Genomic DNA, 20,894 nt, shown 5'->3' with positions numbered 1-20,894 from the left:
CAGGCCAGCAGTCGAACCTTGCCGTCCCTCAAAAAATTACGAGGAACTTTAGCGGCAAAAGCGATGAAAGGCGAAAGCCCGAGTGCTGCATTCTGCTACGCGATTGTTCACTTCACATTCTGTTGGTGCATTAATTAACTCCCAATTAATGACGCTTAATTCTCGCCTTTAGGAGTGGAACGCGAGAGCGTATTGTAGCGCTGCCAGGGATAGGGTGCCTCGATACCAGCGCCGCCGTGGCGCTGGCATCGAGGCACCCTAGCCAGGGAGTCCATGGAACGCCACCACCCGTTCGGCGCGATGCGTTGCCCTTTGAACGAAACGCTTTATGAGGAAAGGAAATGGCGCTGTAATTCTCTGTCATCTCGGTGGACACCTGAACCGCACCGTACAGGAAGGGAGGAAGTGGAGAGAAAGAAGAGAAAGAAAGAGGGGCCGTAATGAAGGAAATGAAAATTGTATTTGAGAAAAGATAATTTCGCAGTAACTGTCTCACATATCTCAGTGGACAGCAATCGAAAATTGTATTTCAGCAAAGGAAATTGCGCAGTAATTGCCTCACATATTTTGATGGACACACGTCAAAACTCGCGCGCAGTGACGTCGCTACCATTTCGGCCAATCTGAAACGCGGACAACTTTGCTAACACGTCTTGGTCACGACAGTATGAGCCATTAAAGGCTTTCGCCTTAAAAATAAATAAAAATTTACAGCCAGGCCGGCAGTCGTACCTCGCCGTCCGTCATAAAGGAGCAGAGAGGCGCGCGCTTCGTACCACTCCGCCATGACGCGAGGCGGACGGATACATTTTGTTTGTTTTCGGCAGCGGACTACTTTCGTACCTTCGCCAGCGTTGACTGCTATGCATGAAACGGAGCATAAGAGGAAGAAGAGCGCCACGTCTGCATTGATGTTGAGGAGCCATGGGGGATGGAGTGTCTTTTACAGCCGGCGTCGTTGCTTCGGCGAACGCGGTTGTTGCGACGCGCGTCTATTATTTCTATCTTTCCTCTCACATCTTTCGACTCTCCTCTGTCTGCACGTGGCAGCGAGTGTGGCTCGGCCCGAGCCAGTGGGCAGGCCCGTGCAATTTCCTTTTCGTACTTTCTTCAGTCGCAACAACAACAGCGTCCACGTTGACAAGGAAGAAGTGCCGGCCATGGAGATCGAGCATCTGCCGGAGAGCATCCTCTTGGAGATGTTCGGTCAGCTGCCGTCGTTCGACGATGTAAGCGCCTGCCCGGGGTAAGTCGGCCGTAATTGCTACGCAGTGCATCGATTTCAAATCGATGCTTCGGAGCTTAGACGAGGCATGTTAGGCTAGGGATGCCGGCGCGACACTACATCGCTCAACACGTATTTCGCTGTCCAGTTTATTAGAGGTAGCATGAAACACTATTCAGCGCTTCTTTGTAGTCTATAACGAGAGTGTAATTAGTGTGAGCTATTAATAACCAGGGTCCTGCTTAATCTTGGATTCCAGATTAAGCTTAAAGCACATTAAATAAACGAAGGCCCTGCGTAGATCGGTAGATCCACCGTCTTTGCACCAACTAAACGCTCAACTTGTAGCACAGAGGAAGCTGCAAAAATCATGAACAAACAAGATCACAAAGATCTTAAAGATGTTCCTGCGCGCCTCGCCGGCTTGGCGTCTCCCCGTGGTTATTGCCGGAACGCCAGCCGTAGACGCGTCTTTGGAAACGCCGCCGGGACCAAATAGTTGCATATAAACACGTCAGGATTTGAAACAGACGTGCGATGCAGCCGCCCGCGGCCTAATCTCCATCTGTAAAAAGTTAGTAGTAGACGATAAGTTATTGGGAGCCTACATTTTTATGTCATACTTTTTCGCACTTTTCGTGCGCGTTGCGGCAGCTTCCTCTGCATCTCGTGGCATATAGACGCTGGGCTTGCCATGAAGTCAGCAGAAGCTTGTCTTCCTGAGGAGACTGGGATACAAAAATTCAGGGGGCACTTTGGTTCTCTAAAGTGCTGCAAGGCGAAAGCGTTTCCTGGCCACTGTTTGTTTTTATTTACTTTATTTTTCATACTTTGTTTTCTATTTATTTTTTGCTCCTTTTCTTAAGAATCCCAGGTGCTCGAAATTTCCGGAGCCCTCCACTACGGCGTCTCTCATAGCCTTAGTCGCTTTGGGACAAACCCCATAAACGATAAACCAAGCCTTTTCTTAATTTTAGCGTTTTTTATTTTTATTTTCACATCTTGTTTTTATTTCTTTATTTTGTTATTTTTATTTTCCTTTTCTTGACTTTACTTCTTTTAGTTTATTTATGAAGCCCATGCATTCACTAGATGCGCCTTTATTCATGCTGGAACCTTGAGCCTTTTAAGCAGTGACGCCGAAAGGCGGACGAATCTGCCGACGCGTCTGTCGACACAGCTGCCGACGCGTCTGTCGACACTCCTGCCGACGCGTCTGCTAACGACAGTATGAGGCATTAAAGGCTTTCGCCTTAATAAGCTCATCGGCCTAAATTATCTGCAAAAGATGCAGAAGGTGCAGAAGACGATCAACTAGCGAACTGACTGATCGCTAGTTGATCGCTTTCTGCACCTTCTGAATCTTTTGCAGATGATTTAGGTTTAGGTTTATTGGGGTTTAACGTCCCAAAGCAACTCAGGCGATGAGAGACGCCGCAGTGAAGGGATCCGGAAATTTCGACAACCTGGGGTTCTTTAACGCGCAGTGACATCGCACAGTACACGGGCTTCTCGAATTTCGCCTTCATCAAAACTCGGCGGCTGAGTTTTGATGAAGGCGAAATTCGAGAGGCCCGTGTGCTGTGCGATGCCAGTGCACGTTAAAGAACCCCAGGTTGTCGAAATTTCCGGAGCCCTTCACTACGGCGTCTCTCAGCCTGAGTTGCTTTGGGACGTTAAACCCCAATAAACCTAAACCTAAATCATCTGCAAAAGATTCAGAAGGTGCAGAAGACGGGCAACTAGCGGTCAGTCAGGATTTTCTGTTTCGACGGGTGCCGCTGCTGGCCTAGTCACCAGTCGCGTCTGAGTTCTTGGTGAAAGTCACGAAATGGCTGTGCAAAATGTCACCTTTACGATGCGTGCCACTCCAGAGCTGGTCTTCCGAACGTACTGTGCGCCCCTCTCTATATTGGCAGAAATGCCAGTAATCAGCATACCGAAGACCATGGCATGGCAGTAGCTCAGGTTTAGGTTTATTGGGGTTTAACATCCCAAAGCAACTCAGGCTTTGAGGGACACCGTAGTGAGGGCACCGGAAATTTCCACCACCTGGAGTTCTTTAACGTGCACAGTGACGAATGATTCTTTTCAGTGTGGCGACGGAGATGCAAGGTTGGCGTTGCAGGAATCAGACTCTGGCAGTGTATTCCGTAAACGTTTAGAAAGTCGGAAATGCAGCTAGCAGCGACGCCATCAGTAAGCGGCAGCAAAACATTACGCCTCAATACCCGCTTCTTTATTCCTATACACTCCAGTTTTCAGCCCGGATGGCGATCACCGTGGCGGAATCCTTTACGCGGAGCTGGTCTGAACGCTCTGGAAGTCAGAGGACCACCTTTAGGTTCACTTTAATCGGTTTTGGGTATACGACACTGAACCAAAAGCTCTTCATCATTAGAATAAATGAGCTTTACTTCCGCTGGAGCTGACGCATACCTTACCGTCTACACATATGACAAATGAAACAACGCGACAACAGCGCACGCCTCTTCATTCCAGGGTTTGTCGGCGATGGCAGCGTGTGGCAGGCGGGCGCTCGCTGCGGCGAGTGATACGCGTGACGTCATTTCCGCTGAAGGCTCGACAGGTGCACAGCCTCCTCCAGACCAATGTCGATGCCAACACCGTGGAACTGGGCATAACCCGTTCCATGGACACATCGACCGCCGAGCATGAGGAGACAGACTTTCCGCGGGCGTTCTTTGACAACCTGGCGGAGCACTGCCCCTCACTCAAGGTGAGCGTTTGGTGGCGCCAGCGCTTAACGGAGGGTCCCCTCGTCCAAGCCCTTGCTCAAAGTCTTATACGAGAGCTGTGGGTCCGGGCTGGTCAAGAAGAAAGCAACACGTACATTGGAAACAAAAATAGCAGTTTTTTTTAATGCCAGCACCTGTTGCAGTCTTCATTTAACAGGACATCGAAGTTTTACACGAACAATAACGAACGTTTAGTCATCATATTTATCGGGATGCCTTCACTCATCTATAACCCCACTCTAAAAGATATGGATGAGCTGCTCTAGGTTCTGCCCCCACTCTCGACGAAGAATTAGATGAAACTACATTTTAACGCGCGAGCTTTATGCGCCCCGCGTTGGAGAAAAAAAATTACGAGGAAATTTGGCGACTAAAGTGTTGAAAGGCGAAAGTTTGAGTGCTGCATTGTGCTACGCGATTGTTACGCATGTAGCGATGAATGCTGCCACGAGTAAAGTGAGAGACTACACTTTCACATTCTGTTGGTGCACTCCCAATTAATAACGCTTAACCTTCGCCTTTAGGAGTGAAACGCGACGGCGTATTGTAGCGCTGCCAGGGGTCCACGGAACGCCACCACCCGTTCAGCGCGTTATCCGTGAGCGAAAAATGCCAGAAGCAATTAATAAATAAAACCGAGCAGGAAATAGGTCGAATTGGGGAATCGAACGAGGGCCTCTGCAGTGAACGATGAGCACGTTAACCACTCCGCCACGCGAGCTCAATGGTTTGGAATGAACGAACGCGCGTCTAGTGAATACGGTGCTGTAATTTTGAACATGGAAATTACAGAAGTCGCAGTTAAGCGAGTAAAACCTTGCCGCTGCGGTGGCTCAGTGGTTATAATGCTCGGCTCCTGACCCGAAAGACGCGGGTTCGATCCCGGCCGCGGCGGTTCAATTTCTTTGAAGGAGAAATTCCAGAGGCCCGTGTGCTGTGCGTTGTCAGTGCACGTTAAAGAACCCCAGGTGGTCTAAATTTCCGGAGCCCTCCACTACGGCGTCTCTCATAGTCTGAGTCACTTTGGAACGTTAACCCCATAAACCAACCAACCAAACCACCACTAAAACCACTCCCTCCTCCTCCTCCTCCTAGCAATGTACGCCACTGTCCCAACAGAAAGCGCGCGACGGCAGCGCCTCCCGTTCGTCTCGATCGGGCGTAGTGGGGCCGTGCCTGGACGCAGAAATCACGCGTTGAGCGGCGAACAACGCAGTGCACATCCATGGCGCGTTCACCACGGAACTTGCGGCTTGCTGCTCGTTTTTTCGGCGCGGAAGCTACGCTGGCGTTCGTGGCATCGGGTTTTATTGCGAAAGCAATACTACGCCAGGTGTCACCTCTTCGCGGTACCGCACCCTACCCTTCACGTTCGGTGGTCGATCATGTGACTACTGGCGTCATACCAGAGCGAGAGATGGGGCACCAAGTCGGCTCTTCAGCGCGCCGCAGCTAGAACTTCGCGGCCGGTCGACCACCTGCGACCGAATAAAGGCGCGTCTAGCTAATACGGCGTCTTCGTTCACTCCCATCTTTCTCCCCTCTCTTAGGCGAGGTTCGGGTGTCCACCGATATATGCGAGAGAGATACATTTCCTTCCCTCAAAAACCAATTTACCCTCGAGCAAGACGTAGAGCCGAATGGGCGATGGCGTTCTATGGACTCGCTGGCAGCGTTGCAAGACGCTGTCGCGTTCCACTCTAGAAGCGAAGCTTAACATCTTAGCGTAGCCAAGGGGATATTGCTTTCGCAATTACCTAGGCTTAACCAAAGCTATTTCGATTTGTCCTTCGGACAAGGCATCGCGCCGAACTGGCGATGGCGTTCCGTTCCTTGGATTCCCTGGCAGCGCTGGAAGACGCTGTCGCATTCCGCTCTTAAAGGCGAAGCTGAAGCGTCCTTCAAATTTTTGTTTTGCTTCCCGTGACAAAGCAAGCGTGAAAGCGGCACTTATCCCCTTGGTTAGAGAACTACTGTTAGTTCCGGTTTAAGCTACTTCAGCGCACGTGGGGACTGAGAGGATTTGATGTTCAGAATATGAAGAAATTCTGGACGTGAACGCAGCGCAAAAGGATGCGGTTGCGGCCGAATTGTTCGAGGCACAGGGAGACGAAGCTGCTTTGTTATCGCTGCTGGTTATTTCCTGCTAATTTTTTCCTGCTGTAGACCGTTGCCAGGGCAACGATACGACGCTCCAGTTGGCTTCCTTCCGGCCGCTCTGGGAGGAATTGCCGCTGGCGTCTGGATTGAATGGACAATGGAATATATAGGTTTCCCATCTCTGGCCAGTCCATTCAGCGCTGTGGATGTTCGCCATAGCGCTGAAAGGCCGATTTCATTGTGACCCTACTGAAAAATCTCATCATTGGATATGTGTGTCTCCCGTGCATTCACAGGCGCTATATAGGAGTCATATTGTGAAAAACGTCTCTAGTACGAATTTTTATGTGGTGCGTACTATTTCACATATGTAACGTATGTGTAACACACGAATTCATGCGTTCTGCAATCAGTATGTATGTTTTGTTAAAATTCAATTGGTATGCGTACGCGTTCATACAAGTTACAAATTTGTCCGATGTCAACTTCTATATGCTCACACGAGACAGCAAACGTCAGCTAATGTATGTATCGTGTGAACTGGCGTCTCGTATGAAACACATATAGTTCCACGCATGAACGTTAGCTTGTTTCGTGAAACACCCAGAAAAAAAGCTCGTAACAAGCTACGAAACCGTACCTGAGAAGGAAAAAAGAAATGGAAGAGCCAGTTTACAAGAATTAGCTCCCTGTGACCACGCTTTTCTCGTCCTTCTTGCTATGCATACACAATGTGAAGTGATGACTGCGCAGCGGTTGCAGGTGTGTTTGCTTATATCATACGTTTAGTTGAAGGTAAATGACCTGCTCTGATAGCTTGGGTGGTTGTAGATCTGGGCAATGCATAGGATGCGTTCTCTAGACGTCCGACAAGACGTCTAGTTTGACGTCTAAGAAGCCGTCAGCGTGTCTACATATTGGAACGTGTCTACTTCACGCGCCGCCTTGCGGCAACTTGAACTAAAACTTAAGAATAGTTGTGCTCCTATGTTCTTAAAAATCGTTAATAAAACAAGTTAAAAACGCGCTGTCAGTAGATTGTTTTTTTTATTTGCTGCAATAATGGTGCGTTCATCGCTACCGCTTTAGCAGACGATCTTACCCGCACAATTTCTTCCCGCGCGATTCACGCGTATAAGCTGCTATAAAAATCGTAGATCCACAAAGACTGCTTTATTGGCCGCCAGTTCTTATGAATATCAACTTGACGGAATAACTGGCACTTGAAAGTTCGTCTCCGGGCTCCAGTGCCCGCAAAGAGCACGGCTCGCTCAGCTCCGACTCCACCAACTGCTCCGCCATCTTTAACAGGAAGTTAGCCTGCATCGATGTCGATTTCGGCGAAGCAGTCTTCTTGGACAGCTTCGTGAAAAATTGAACGCGTCTCAAAATGGCGGCTGTCCAGCAAGACGTCTAAGTAGACGTCTACTCGGGAGTATTGGAACGCACCCATAATGTCAAGTCATTTTGCGCCACAGCTCTGCTTGATGATGATGACAGCGAGAGCACGACCAAAAAGCCGGCCCTTGACAGTTTGCACAAATAAGTTTCGTAGCTTCTCACACACAGTGCTATCAATATTCTCATATCAGTGACGCCTCCCGCGAGCCTACCAGCGTAAGAGTCGGAAGCGCTTCAGGGGCAATGCTGTATTGCTGCAGACGCAATTTGTACACGTTGCGCAAGGAACCAAAGGGCAGAGGAAGAGGCTAGAGACTGCTTACGGGCTTTGAATTCGGATACTTGAATATTTTAATTTAATGTTTTTCTTCCTTTCTAATGACACACCTGCTCATTGGCGTGCTTTCGTAAATCATCCCACAGATTAGGTTCCCCTTTATTCTCCAAGATGTACCGCGGTCTGGTTACCTACGGATTCCGCCGTCGCTTTGCAGTCTGAAGGTACACGCTTAACTTCCCGCATCTTGTGGAAGAAATTCCTTTCTATGCTGCCAACACCATTGGTGGTTTTGGTGGATGAGGTTAAGTTTGAGTGGACAGGATGGCTGCAGCGAGCATGGGACACGGTTAATTGGAGAGATATGGGACAGGACTTCGCCTTGCAGTCGGCGTATTCAGGCATATGATGACGATGATCCCGAAACTAGCCTTACTGGTCAAAAATGCATCTCTTTCTTCCTTTCTTCTTTCACTCACTCCTTTATCCCTTCCTTTGCCCTGTGGTTCGGGTGGCCCCCGAGATATATGACAGTTGCTGCGTCATTTCCTTTCCTCAAGAACCAATTCTCTCTCTCTTGGTCAATATAGTTAGTTATCTCTATAAGTAGTTCTCGTGCACACGTTATTTATGTATTCTGTCATGCTAGGTGAAAGTCCGCCCATAAAGAGAAAATGGCCACGTCCAACTGGTTTACGCGTCCGCTTATAGAATCGAAGAGGCATTGGTTCTATTCCTACTGACGCGTAATTTATTCCTTGTATTTTATACAAATGCACGAGTGTATTTTATTCTCAAGACTTGTCAGTGGTGCGGATGGATGGGCAAATATTGGCGAACAGGGGGGGGGGGGGGGGGGAAATCTAGCCGACAATTGTGTGAAAAGCCAGCTAAAACGAGTCTCGATAGGACGCAAAGTACCTTTAAACTCTCTTTTTCACTTCTCGCCATTCTTTTTCTGCAGGAAAATATATTTCAATCGTATAAAAGTGGGAAAGAAAGCAGCGACCATTTGCGCTTCTGATCTCGGGACGTTATAAGGACGTGCCATCCGGTACTCGCCTATGGGGCAGAAATGCGGAGGCTAAAGAGGAGGTTTCAACGTAAGGACAATGCAGCAAGCTATAGAAAGCAAAATTATAGGTGTAACATAGGAGATCGGAACCGGGCGGAGTGGGAGGGGGAAGAAACGCGAGTGAAATGGGCTTAGGCAGGGCATGTAACGCGAAAGCCAGACAACCGCTGGTCCTCAAGGGTAGCGGTGTGGATTCCAAGAGAAGGCATGCGTAGCAGGGGGCGACAGAAAGCTAGGTGGGTGGATGAGATTGAGAACTTTGCGAGGATATAGTGACCGCAGCTGGCAAAGGACAGGGTTAATTGGAGACACATGGGAGAGGCCTTTGCCCTGCAGTGGGCCTAGTCAGATTGGTAATGATGATGACGATGATTACCCAGGAATGCTAAAGCAGCAGCGCGAATCTGTGAGAAATGCGCGCATTTCTGCCAGCCTTCTTCGTGAACGAGAGGCTCTACAACTGTTCTCGCTTACTCGCAGGTTGTGCACGTCACTCGCGGCCTCCACAAGCGTCCCCATCGAGCGAACAACGTCACGATGTGCGACTTGCGAACGACTCGCACTCGCCTATCACTGTGCCAGTCGCGGTTCAGTCCAGGGCAGTTCTTCACCGCCGAAGCGGGCCGGCCGTACCAGCGCGGCCTCCAGCTACTGGACCTCGCCGACTGCGGATGCGCGTCTGCCATCGGCCGTGCCACGCTGGAGCCGTTCCCGTCGCTTCGTGCCCTTAGCGTCGAAGGCTGCTGCCTGTTCGAGGACGAAATCCTGACAGACAAACTGCCCCTCGATCGCCAACCTCGTCGTGCTGGACATTGAGCGTTCGTGCGTGGACGACACGGATGCCGCGCTCGCGCTCCTGCACGCTCAGAGCCTCCGTGTTTCGTTCTTGGGACGACACGGCATTCACCGGCAAAGCATTCGACTCGGACTACAGGCGAACGAAGGGACGCCGAAAGATGTGTCTAACATACGTTTGCCTGAGGAGGCCGCAGGTGGGCGAGGAGCGCCTTTACAAAATGTTAAGGATTGCACCCTAGTTGCAGTCGCTCGCTGTGAGCAGCCCCCACATGACGGAGCGCGTCCTGGAGCGTGTGCGAAGAGCCGTGCCCAGTTCGTGCCACTTCTTGGAGGTCTTGCCAAGCTCCGAGCAAGCGAGTGCCCTGTGCCAGCATTTCACCTGTGACTTCGTTCAGAGCTTGAAGCTGGGTGTCCCGCCAAGTGAAAACTGCTGAAGCGGTCGTTTATTTCGTTTTTTTCTATTGCGAATAGTAAATTTATTAACTTCATGAGAACTCCGTGTGTGAACTCTTTCCTCACGTCATTCTGCTCACGAATCAAGCCAGTTTGCGATATCAAGGACGGGGTAACCACACCATAGTGTTTTTACAATATTTAAGGCAGTGGTGTGTCAAGACAGACTACTACTTAGGGTCAAAGTTTCGCCTAACTGATCAGAAACATCGAATTTACGCCTTCTTGGAAGAAAAAATTCCCGACGATTACTTCTTTTCCTAATGCGAAATTTGACCGCGGCTCATCGGCTGTTTCAGCTTTTCGATAGATTGAGGCAAGGAATTCAAGCAAGAAAGGTATTCTGAATTACAGACAACTTATTTTTCACACATTTTCCTCCTTCAAGAAACACTCTACTAACAGTTCTTGATTGTAATGAAGGAAGCCTTGTGGTCGGAGAAGTAGATGAATATATGGTCTACTTGCTGCTCCAATGCCTGGTTCTCAAAGACGAGGTGTGTGCAAGTATTTCGTGAGGTTGTGACAGCCGTGGCAGGTGTTACGAGCGAGACGAACGGGATGTCCTCCCTCATAAGTGGTAAGATTCCTTTATATCTGCAATAAAGTCCCCGCCCACCCTAGCAGGTGGCAGTTAATGGTTGAACGCGAGAGTTCGTTCATCGTTGTCAGCGCAAATGCATGCAGCCCACATTTCTCTCACCACCGCACGTACTTAAAAGCTTCGAGAAGCCCACTTAGAGGCCACGTCCGGTCGCCGCCTCTTGGACCGGCTACACATCAAACATGACTACCATATTGAGGAAAGGGAGAGTGTGCCAGAACCCTGGAGACGCGCTTTACGGGTCCTACCCCTTCCCCGAAACATGTCTAGAGAAGACCATAGACGTCGTCGCCAGGCGCGCGAAAGCTTTGGCGCGATGCTATGGTAACCAACAACACGTGTATTACGTGGACGTTGCCGGGCCACAAAACGGGGGTGGTACGCGGCCGCAGTCGTAGACATCACACAGTTAGCGGGCTCACTTTCAAAGTCTACAGCGCAACTCACGCGGGGTTTGCCACTGCTCTGGCACTCACTAATCCAAAGTCGAAACGCATCATCACCAACTCACGAGGGGCCTGTCCGAACTATGAGCTTGGATGGGCTCCCCCGCTAGCCTGGCGCATACTGCTGTATAGCTGCCGATGGGAAGATCCAACTCCACGTTACCTCATTTGGGCCCCCGGTCACCAGGGACTCCAGGGAAACAAACAGGACGATCAGGCCGCCCGCGCACTCTCTCCCCGAGCCATCTCCCTGTCCTTGGAAGGGTACTCCCAATCAGACAATCTGGCCCTTACATTCAAACACATCACCGATTACTACAAGGAGGAGCACCGGCGCTCCCCGATCCCTTCTAAGGGTCTGCATCGCGCTGACGAGTGCTTCTTCATCAAAATTCTCACTAACACTGTACTGTGCCCAGAGGTACTTGAACATTTCAACACATCCTTTGATGGCGCGTGCCAGTTCTGTGGGGAGATGGCGGACACCTTCCACATGGTTTGGGCGTGTCAATCAAACCCATCTATCTCCCCCCAACCCCACCAGAGAGGACAGGGAGGCGGCCCTGTTTGTTGCGACCTAAAGCCCCAAAAGGCCTTGGTTCAATTCAATGGACGCGGGCGGCGTCGACGTTGGGCGGCGCTGCTTCCTCATGGGGCCCCGGAATAGGGGCTGAATATAGTATTGTGAAGAAAGGGCAATAGGGCCCTACTCCAGTCACCTCTGTGTACAAACAAAAATAATTAGAGAATAAATGTTTTTCACCACCACCTGGTCTTCCGCTAACCCAGAGAACCAGTTATGCGCTCTTCCTGTCCTTAAAATTATTGGAGTGTAAAACGTCAGCGCCAACGCCTATTCTCGCTTCGGCGAGCGCGGCTTCGGCCGCTTCTTTTTGAGCAGCGTCCGCTCCGGCGGACGCAGTTTTTGCTGCGACGCGCGTCTTTTCTTTCCTTTTTCTCTTTCCTCTGATCTTTTAACTCTCCTCTATCTGCACGTGGGAGCGGTGGTGGCTTGGCTCGAGCCAGTAGCAGGCCCGTGCCATTTCCTCTTCATCCTTCTCTCAGTCACAACAACAACAACAGGAACACAATTCCCAATCCCACTGCTTTACGGACCGCTCAGCCCGCCGGCCAGAAATGGCTGGTGGATCGGGCATCCCGTGAAGCACAAGCCCGTGGACTCCTGGAACAGCAGGGGACCACACTGGAAGATTTTTTTTGTTTGTGTGTGTGTTTAATAAAGTTGTTTCCATCCATCCATCCACATCCAGCCACAATGAACGCCGACGGCCTATGGCTTCAACATCGCGTTTCTGGCACAACGTTGTCAATGCCTGCAGCCCACGTCTCTCTTTCACCACCTCACGTACCTATGGGCGCGATTCAGGCGTCCCTCAGGGAGCCAGTAGCCGCGTTTACATGAATACGACAAAAGTCGACTCCAGACCACTTTTTGAGGGAAAGAGCAGGTTTTGAGAAGGAAAGGCGCGACTCGCCCTCTATTCTCTTCATCGACGTTTTTGCACTTTCCCTCGAAAAGCGAACTGGAGTCGACTTCTGTCGCATTCATGTAAACGCGGCTTGTTATGCGCAGTTCCTTTCCTTAAGATGAGGCGTAAAACGTTAACACCAACGCCGATGGACACAATGAACGCCCACGGCTTGTGGCTTCAGCGCGCGCTGCGTTTCTGGCACGACGTTCCCAATGCGTACAACCCACATTCTCTCTCTCTCGCTCTCTCTCTCTCTCTCTCTCATCACCCCATATGCATATAAGTGCGACTGAGGCGTCCACTGACCCAGGGAGCCAGTTATGTCAATGCCTCCTAGAAAAGACATCAGGCCTGCGCGCTCCCAAATGTCACGTGAGCAACGTCATTTCCGGTAGGCGATCGCCTCTTCGAGGGTCGGGAGGCGCGCGCGCACGAAACGAACCGACAAACCCCGCAGTCGGCGCGCGTGGACCAGCGGCAGGAAGCCTGCTGTTGCGTGCATCGTTCTGGCGTTGTTCTGTGTTTCTGCACTGGGTACGCGTTCCTGCGCATGATCGGCGCGCGTGGTGGTTGTGAAGGAGTGAAGTGCGGCTATCAGCATGCCTTACAAGTGCTGTGTGCCGAAATGCCGCGGAAACTACGACGAAGACTCGAAAATTCAAGTCTGCTCATTTCCGAAGGACGATGCCCAGCGGAATAAGTGGCTGCGTGCAATACCACGCAAGGATTACCAACTTACAGCTTCTTCAAGGGTAAGAACTGCTTTAATTAGCTTGTTGTGTACCTTCATGCCCGCTTTTACGCTTCGCAAAGTTCATTGTCAGTGCTAGCATATTGAGCGTTAGGCCTAGAATCCGTTGTGCCGCATAGAAGGACGAGGCGACTCTCAGAATGCTTCCTACGGCTGACAAGCGAAATTCTTTCGTGTTCATATTAAGGCGAAAGCCTTTAATGCCTCATACTGTCGTTAGCAGACGCGTCGGCAGGAGTGTCGACAGACGCGTCGGCAGGAATTTCGACAGACGCGTCGGCAGGAATTTCGACAGACGCGTCGGCAGCCGTGTCGACAGACGCGTCGGCAGGAATTTCGACAGACTCGTCGGTAGCCGTGTCGACAGACGCGTCGGCAGGAATGTCGACAGACGCGTCGGCAGGAATTTCGACAGACGCGTCGGCAGCCGTGTCGACAGACGCGTCGGCAGCAATGTCGACAGACGCGTCGGCAGCCGTGTCGACAGACGCGTCGGCAGGAATGTCGACAGACGCGTCGGCAGGAATGTCGACAGACGCGTCGGCAGCCGTGTCGACAGACGCGTCGGCAGGAATGTCGACAGACGCGTCGGCAGCCGTGTCGACAGACGCGTCGGCAGGAGTGTCGACAGACGCGTGCACGTTAAAGAACCCTAGATGGTCGAAATTATCCGGAGTCGTCCACTACGGCGTCTCTCATAGCCTGAGCTGCTTTGGGACGTTAAACACCAAATACCATGTGTTTTCTGCGAAAAGTGTTCGTTCAGGCTGTGCTTGCATCAGGAAAGAATCTGCCAATACCAAAAAAAAACTACCTTGAGCACGTATACATAATTAATGTCCTTTCGGAGACACTGTGATATCTTTTTGTGGTACAGTCCCCTGTTTGCGTTTTTGCAGGTCTGTGCGCTGCACTTCCATGAGAGCTTTATTTAAAAAAAAAACAGTCTATCATGACCCAAGGACTGGAAAGGTTATCGAGACCACATTGCCGGTGCCACGACTGGACCCTAGCGCTGTGCCTTCAATATTCAAGGACTGCCCATCGTACCTGTCCACACCACAGTGTTCCAAAACAAGAGAGGAGCATGTGTTTGTTTGCATGTGGAGTGTTTATTGCTTTGATTTGTTCTCGCAGTGCCATATTATGTGAAGTAACCAAATTCCTCATTCTAGTCGATTGCAATTGTTTTTCATCATATATGTTTTGTGCTTAACCGTAATGTTGCTAAAAGTTTTGTGTTATTTTGAACTGCGAACCATGACTGCCTTTGTTTCCTTGATGTTTGTTGCAGTGACCTGTTCTACTGTATGTGACATGGTCTAAGTCTTAAGTGTAACCATGAGTACAATTTATGTTTTCATATTTAAAGGGTATGTTTGTTTTACAAATCTGTGGTTACTACCTGGCAGTTCAATTTTGTTACCTTGATGCTTCATTAGTTCTGTTTACTGTGTGTATATTATATTGTCATACATTTATTTATAGCGCCTTTGCATGCCCATGACCAATAAACCGAAATTTGTCTTTTGGTTGACGACTAAATTTTGCCTCATTCTTGAATATTCAGCAAACAATAAACTCCCCATGGGAGCAGTAATTGTAGAACGCTGCAATAGGCACCATTACACAGTTTTGCACGAAGGTGACGATCGAGTTGCTGTTGCCTCCATCATCCCGAATTCACGTGACGCACGCCGCTGAAGCCGAAGCCAGCGAAGCGAAACAACTGCACTGCAGAATTCTCGCGTTTTCTATCAGTTATTCACTCACCTAGAGTAGTTTGTCAATCTTACTTCTCTAAAAAGTGCACTGCAGCTGACCAGGCCCCTAGTTATTTCACAGCAGGCTCTTCCTTTCTTTATAAATGAGCGCACGCCTATCTTTTTGTACGCTTGTAAAGCGGTCGCACTCGCGCTTAATACAGCGGTCGATAGAGAGGGACTAAACCACCCTAAAAAGCGACACCAAGCGCGGCGGAGGAAGCGAGCGACGCGGCCATCCGCCTACTGGATGTGACGTCACTCGCGCAGCGCGCAGGCCTCAAGTCTTTTCTAGGAGGCATTGGTTATGTGCACTTGCTTTCCTTAAAATGGCACAACGTTCTCAATACCAACCCATGCGGCGCACATCTGTCACTACCGCCACATGGCTTAAAGCACGATTCAGGTGTCAAGTGCTCCAAGAGGGCAGTTATGCGCCTTTGCTTGCCAAGCTCCCGCTCCATCGGTTTCGCAGCTTAAAGCCCGACTAAGGTGTCCACTGCTCGTTACAACAAACAACGGCGACGGCGACGCCGCGAGACACAGAAACAGGCGCCAAAGGACAGCGCTCTAAAACATTATCTGCTGGCAGACACCAGAAATACAAAGCTCGATATGTGGCCTTCGTTTAAGAGCGAAGCTGTTTGACGCACGTTTCTGCGTCTCGCGGCGTTGCCATCCCGTCGCCGTGCCGTAGCCGTTGTCCGTTCTAACCAGCAGTGGACACCTTACTTGCGCTTTAAGCTGCGAAACTAATGGAGCGGGGGCTTGGAAAGCAGAGGGTAAAATTGGTACATTGGTTTTTCAGGAAAGGAAATGGCGCAGTATCTGTTTCACACATCTCGGTGCACACCTTAGTCAGAGGGAAGGCACATGCCGTCTTGGAACAGCGTACACCTCTATCGTGCTCTAAGCTATGTAGCGGTAGTGACAGGTGTGCGCTGCATGCGTTGGCATTGACAACGTTGTGCCAGAAACGCGGCGCTGAAGCCATAGGACGTCGGCGTTCATTGTGTTCATTGGCGTTGACGTTGACAACATTTTACACTCCGATCATTTTAAGGAAAGGAAGTGCGCATAACTAGTTCCCTGGGTCAGTGGACGCCTGAATCGCGCTTATAGGTACGTGGGGTGACGAGGGAGAGATGTGGGCTGCAGGCATTGACAACGTTGTGCCAGAAACGCGACGCTAAAGCCATAGGCCGTCGGTGTTGTGTTCATTGACGTTGACAACGTTTTACAATACATTTTAAGGAAAGGAAGTGCGCATGACTGGCTTCCTGAATCGGTGGACGCATGTACGTCAGGTGGTCAGAGAGTGATGTGGGCTGCATGCGTTAGCGCTGACAATGGTGAGTGAACTCTCGCGAACAAACAACAAATGACACCTGCCAGGGTGGCAGGGTGGGTGAGGACATTAATATACATATAAAGGCAAACAGGAATTTCTTACCACTTATTCGGCAGAACATCCCGTTCCTTTCCCTCCTGAGAGAGAGAGAGAAAACTTTATTTACAGAGGAATTCGGGGCACGCCCCAGGGTCCCCGCACGACCCCACTGCACTCAAGTGTTTATGTTCCGAAGGTCCATAACACTGGCAGCACGGCCGGTGGCGATGGTCTGCACGGCCGGGTCCTCCGAGCGCAGCAGGGTCTCCCAGTCCTCCCAGGTCTTGAGGTTCTCTAGGTCCCGCGGGGGAGGGTCCGCCGGGCAGAGGGAAATGATGTGGAGGGAAGAGGCGACGGGTTCTGGGCATAGAGTGCATGCCGGAGTGGGGAAGGAGGGATGATAATGGGCTAGGGTAAGGGGTGAAGGGAGTGTGTGTCGCATCCCACGGCTGCGACAACCTCTCGAAATGCTTGCATAGACTTCATCTTTGAGAGCCAGGCATTGATGCAGCAAGTCGAGCAAATATCCATCAATTTTTCGATCGCGAAGCTTCCTTCATGACAATCAAGAACTGTTAATGGAGTGGTTCTTGAGGAAGGTGGTCGAAATTTGAGGAGCCCTTCACTCGGGCGTCCATCAAAGCCTGAGTTTCTTTCGGACGTTAAACCGCAATTCACCAAACCAATAAACCAAACAGCTGATATTGATGTGCTACGCTCAAATTTCGCATGAGGAAGTGACGTAATCGTCGGTAATTTTTTGCTTTTCGCCTCCATTTAAACACGGCTGCCCCAACCGGGTTCAAACCCGGGTACTACAGTCCAGCAAGAGAAAACGCATCGCAAAGAAAGACACACTGCGTGTGGCAAGAGCATACCCTTCAGCAGTTTTCAATTAGTCTCCCTTTATCTCATGAGGATATTGGCAGATAAACAGATAAATGTTAACTTCTATTTCGGTTGGTTGGTTTATGGGGTTCAACGTCCCAAAGCGACTAAGGCTATGAGAGACGCCGTAGTGGAGAGAGAGAGAGAGAGAAAACTTTATTTACAAAGGAATTCGGGGCACGCCCCAGGGTCCCCGCACGACCCCACTGCACTCAAGTGTTTATGTTCCTGAGGTCCATAACACTGGCAGCACGGCCGGTGGCGATGGTCTGCACGGCCGGGTCCTCCGAGTGCAGCAGGGTCTCCCAGTCCTCCCAGGTCTTGAGGTTCTCTAGGTCCCGCGGGGGAGGGTCCGCCGGGCAGAGGGAAAGGATGTGGAGGGAAGAAGCGAAGGGTTCTGGGCATATGGCGCAAGCAGGAGTGGGGAAGGAGGGATGATAGTGGGTTAGGGTAAGGGGCGAGGGGAGAGTATGTGTTTGTAATCTGCACCAGAGTGTTGCGTGTCCGTTATCTAGGGAGGGGTGGGGCGGGGGGTAGAGCTGGCGAGAGGCTCTGTATGCCTGGGTCAGCTCACTGAATGAGTGCATGCGATCCTTCGTGAATCCCCGATCCGAGGCCACCTGAGCCCGGTTTAAAGAACCTCGGGCTAAAAGGTTGGCGGCCTCGTTTCCGGGATTCCCGGAGTGCGCAGGCACCCATATCAGCTCCACTTGGCGGGGCGGGGGTGCATCGGGCGAGTCCAGTATGCCAAAAGCAGGGATATGAACTCGGCCTCGAGCAAAATTTAGAATCGCAGTTTTAGAGTCAGTTAAAATATACCGGGCTTCCGTGCGGGTTATAGCAAGTGCAATGGCGGCTTCCTCTGCAGCCTCTGGGGACGTATCTGGAGGGAGAGGTAGTGTGAGGAGGGTGGATGAAGAGGAGTCCACCGCAGCTGCTGTCGCTTCATCACACGTGCAGGCAGCGTCCACCCATACGGCGTCCGGCTGGGGGCCGTACGCTCGATGGAGTGCCTTCGCACGGGCTCTGCGGCGCTGCTCATGGTGGGACGGGTGCATATTCCTCGGGAGCGGCCTGATGAGAAGCTCTCGGTGAAGGGATCGTGGGATGGCGAGGAGGGTTGGGTCGTTGGCCGGTATTTTGATTCCCAGGGAGTCCAGGATATACCGACCTGTGGAAGTTTTTGTGAGCCTGATGTATTGGGCCTGTCGGTGGGCCTCCACCAGTTCCCCGATCGTGTTGTGGAGGCCCAGGCCTAGTAATCTGTCTGTGGGTGTGTTGAGGGGAAGATGAAGTGCTACCTTGAATGCCTTGCGAATCAAAGCATCCAAAGCGTTTATGTCATGTTTGGATAGTTGTAAGTATGGGGTAGCGTACAGTACACGGCTGAGGACAAAGGCATGAATGAGGCGACATAGGTCGCGCTCCTTCATGCCTGTATGATGTCCCGAATTTCGACCACCTGGGGTTCTTTAACGTGCACTGGCATCGCACAGTGCACGCGCCTCTAGAATTTCTCCTCCAAAGAAATTCAACCGCCGCGGTCGGTATCTTTTATATAATTCTTTGCTTTCCTTCTCGTGCTTCGCTGCATGCGTTATACAGTCAGTGTTTAGCAATGCTGTCACTGTTAGTGCCGCGAAAATTTACAACTAACTATTACATGACTGTATGTCCTTTGCATAAGCTTCTAGGATCTCGGAATCAGTTGAACGACGGGGCAGTACTAGCATTGCTCTGGTAGCGTTTCGTTTTCATGTCTCTGTTGCAACTACTACTATCGGCGCGCGGCACTGACAGTTGTCATTTTGTCGCGCAGTGGAGAACGGACAAAAGATTACCACATGCTCATTATCAAGCGTTAGCTTGACCAAGAACAGAGAACACACAGACACAGTGCCTGTGTCTGTGTGTTCTCTCTTCTTGGTGAGTTTTTTTTTTTTTTTGCGCAAAGAATTTTGATGACAACGTGTACAGCATAAGAAGGTTTGGTTTGGTTTATTGAGGTTTAACGTCCCAAAGCGACTCAGGCTATGAGGGACACCGTAGTGAAGGGCTCCGGAAATTTCGACCACCTGGGGTTCTTTAACGTGCGCTGAAATCGCACAGTACACGGGCCTCTGGCATTTTGCCTCCATCGAAATTCAGCCGCAGAAGAAAAAATTCAGGCGGCACTTTGACTGTCTAAAGTGCGTAGAGGCGAAAGCGTTTTCCGCACCACTTTCAGTGCTTCTGTGGCACTGGTGGCGTCACATGTAATTGAGTACTAATTACGAAGTGATGACAAATCACTAATTAATTGTTAATTACTGATTAATGCCTGAATACTAATTAACTGCTAATTAAGCTTAAGCTTAAGCTTCGCCTTTAGGAATGGAACGCGACAGCGTGTTGTAGCGCTGCCAGGGAGTCCACGGAACGCCACCACCCGTTCGGCGCGATGCCTTTCAGCCGCCGCGGTGGCTCAGTGGCTATGGTGCTCGGCTGCTGTCCCAAAAGACGCGGGTTCGATCCCGGCCGCGGCGGTTGAATTTCTTCGGAGGAGAAATTCGAGGCCCGTGTACTGTGCGATGTCAGTGCACGTTAAAGAACCCCAGGTGGTCGAAATTTCCGGAGCCCTCCGTTACGGCGTCTCTCATAGCCTTAGTCGCTTTGGGACGTTAAACCCCATAAACCAAAACAAACCAGCCTTGCCGTTTCAACGCAACGGTTTTTGAGGAAAGGAAATGGCGCAGTAAATCTCTGCCATCTCGGTGGAGACCTGAACCGCACCGTAGAGGAACGGAGGAAGTGGGAGTGAAAGAAGAAAGACGAAGATGGCCCGTAATGAAGAAAATGAAAATTGTATTTGAGGAAAGAAAACTACGCAGTAACTGTCTCACATATCTCGGTGGACACCCGTCAAAATTCAGGGGGGGGGGGGTGCACTTTTTTGACCTAAAGTGTGGTCACTGATGTGTGGTTAAGATGTTAAGCTTCGCCTCTAAGAGTGGAACGCGAGAGCGTCTTGCAACGCTGCCAGGGAGTCCATAGAGCGCCATCGCCCATTCGTATCGCTCGTCGGTAAATTGGTTTTTGAGGAAAGGAAATGTACTTCTCTCTCTCATATCTCGGTGGACACCTAAACCTCGCCGGAAGGGAAGGGAGGAGGATGGCAGTGAGCGAAGACACCGTATTCACTAGACGTGCCTTTGTTCATTCCAAACCATCGAGCTGGCATGGCGGAGTGGATAGCATGCTCGTCTCGCACTCCGAAGACTGGGGTTCGATTCCCGAGCTGGACCAATTTCTTACTAGGTTTTATTTATTTATATGGCCTGACTAGAGAAGTTAATTAGGCTAATTGGGTAATTAAGCAATTAACTAAGCTCAGTCCCACTTACTTGGAGCATCACCATATGGTCCCTTAAATTGGTTGCATGGTTACTAGCCAAAGTACAATTGGCCCCGTTTGAAATTGGTGCACTGTGA

General features: G+C 50.6%; 1 protein-coding gene and 1 long non-coding RNA gene across 2 annotated transcripts; both read left to right on the top strand.

Moving 5' to 3' along the window:
* Positions 1 to 773: 773 nt before the first annotated feature.
* Positions 774 to 10,129, top strand: LOC149366936 (uncharacterized). The gene is made up of 3 exons (XM_089553285.1): positions 774 to 1,246; positions 3,728 to 3,965; positions 9,318 to 10,129. Exons 1-3 carry the CDS (start codon positions 786 to 788, stop codon positions 9,651 to 9,653), a joined length of 1,035 nt encoding a protein of 344 aa, XP_089409411.1. The 5' UTR covers positions 774 to 785; the 3' UTR covers positions 9,654 to 10,129.
* Positions 10,130 to 12,961: 2,832 nt separating this feature from the next.
* On the top strand, positions 12,962 to 14,927 carry LOC149366935 (uncharacterized). Its single transcript, XR_016286928.1, has 2 exons — positions 12,962 to 13,383; positions 14,282 to 14,927. It is a non-coding gene; the product is annotated as an uncharacterized LOC149366935 (long non-coding RNA).
* The last annotated feature ends 5,967 nt before the right edge of the window (positions 14,928 to 20,894 follow it).

Source organism: Amblyomma mixtum, chromosome 1, assembly GCF_055824585.1.
Source record: "Amblyomma mixtum isolate Tamu chromosome 1, ASM5582458v1, whole genome shotgun sequence".
Lineage (NCBI taxonomy): Eukaryota > Metazoa > Arthropoda > Arachnida > Ixodida > Ixodidae > Amblyomma > Amblyomma mixtum.
This window is presented reverse-complemented; position numbering and strand designations above follow the sequence as displayed.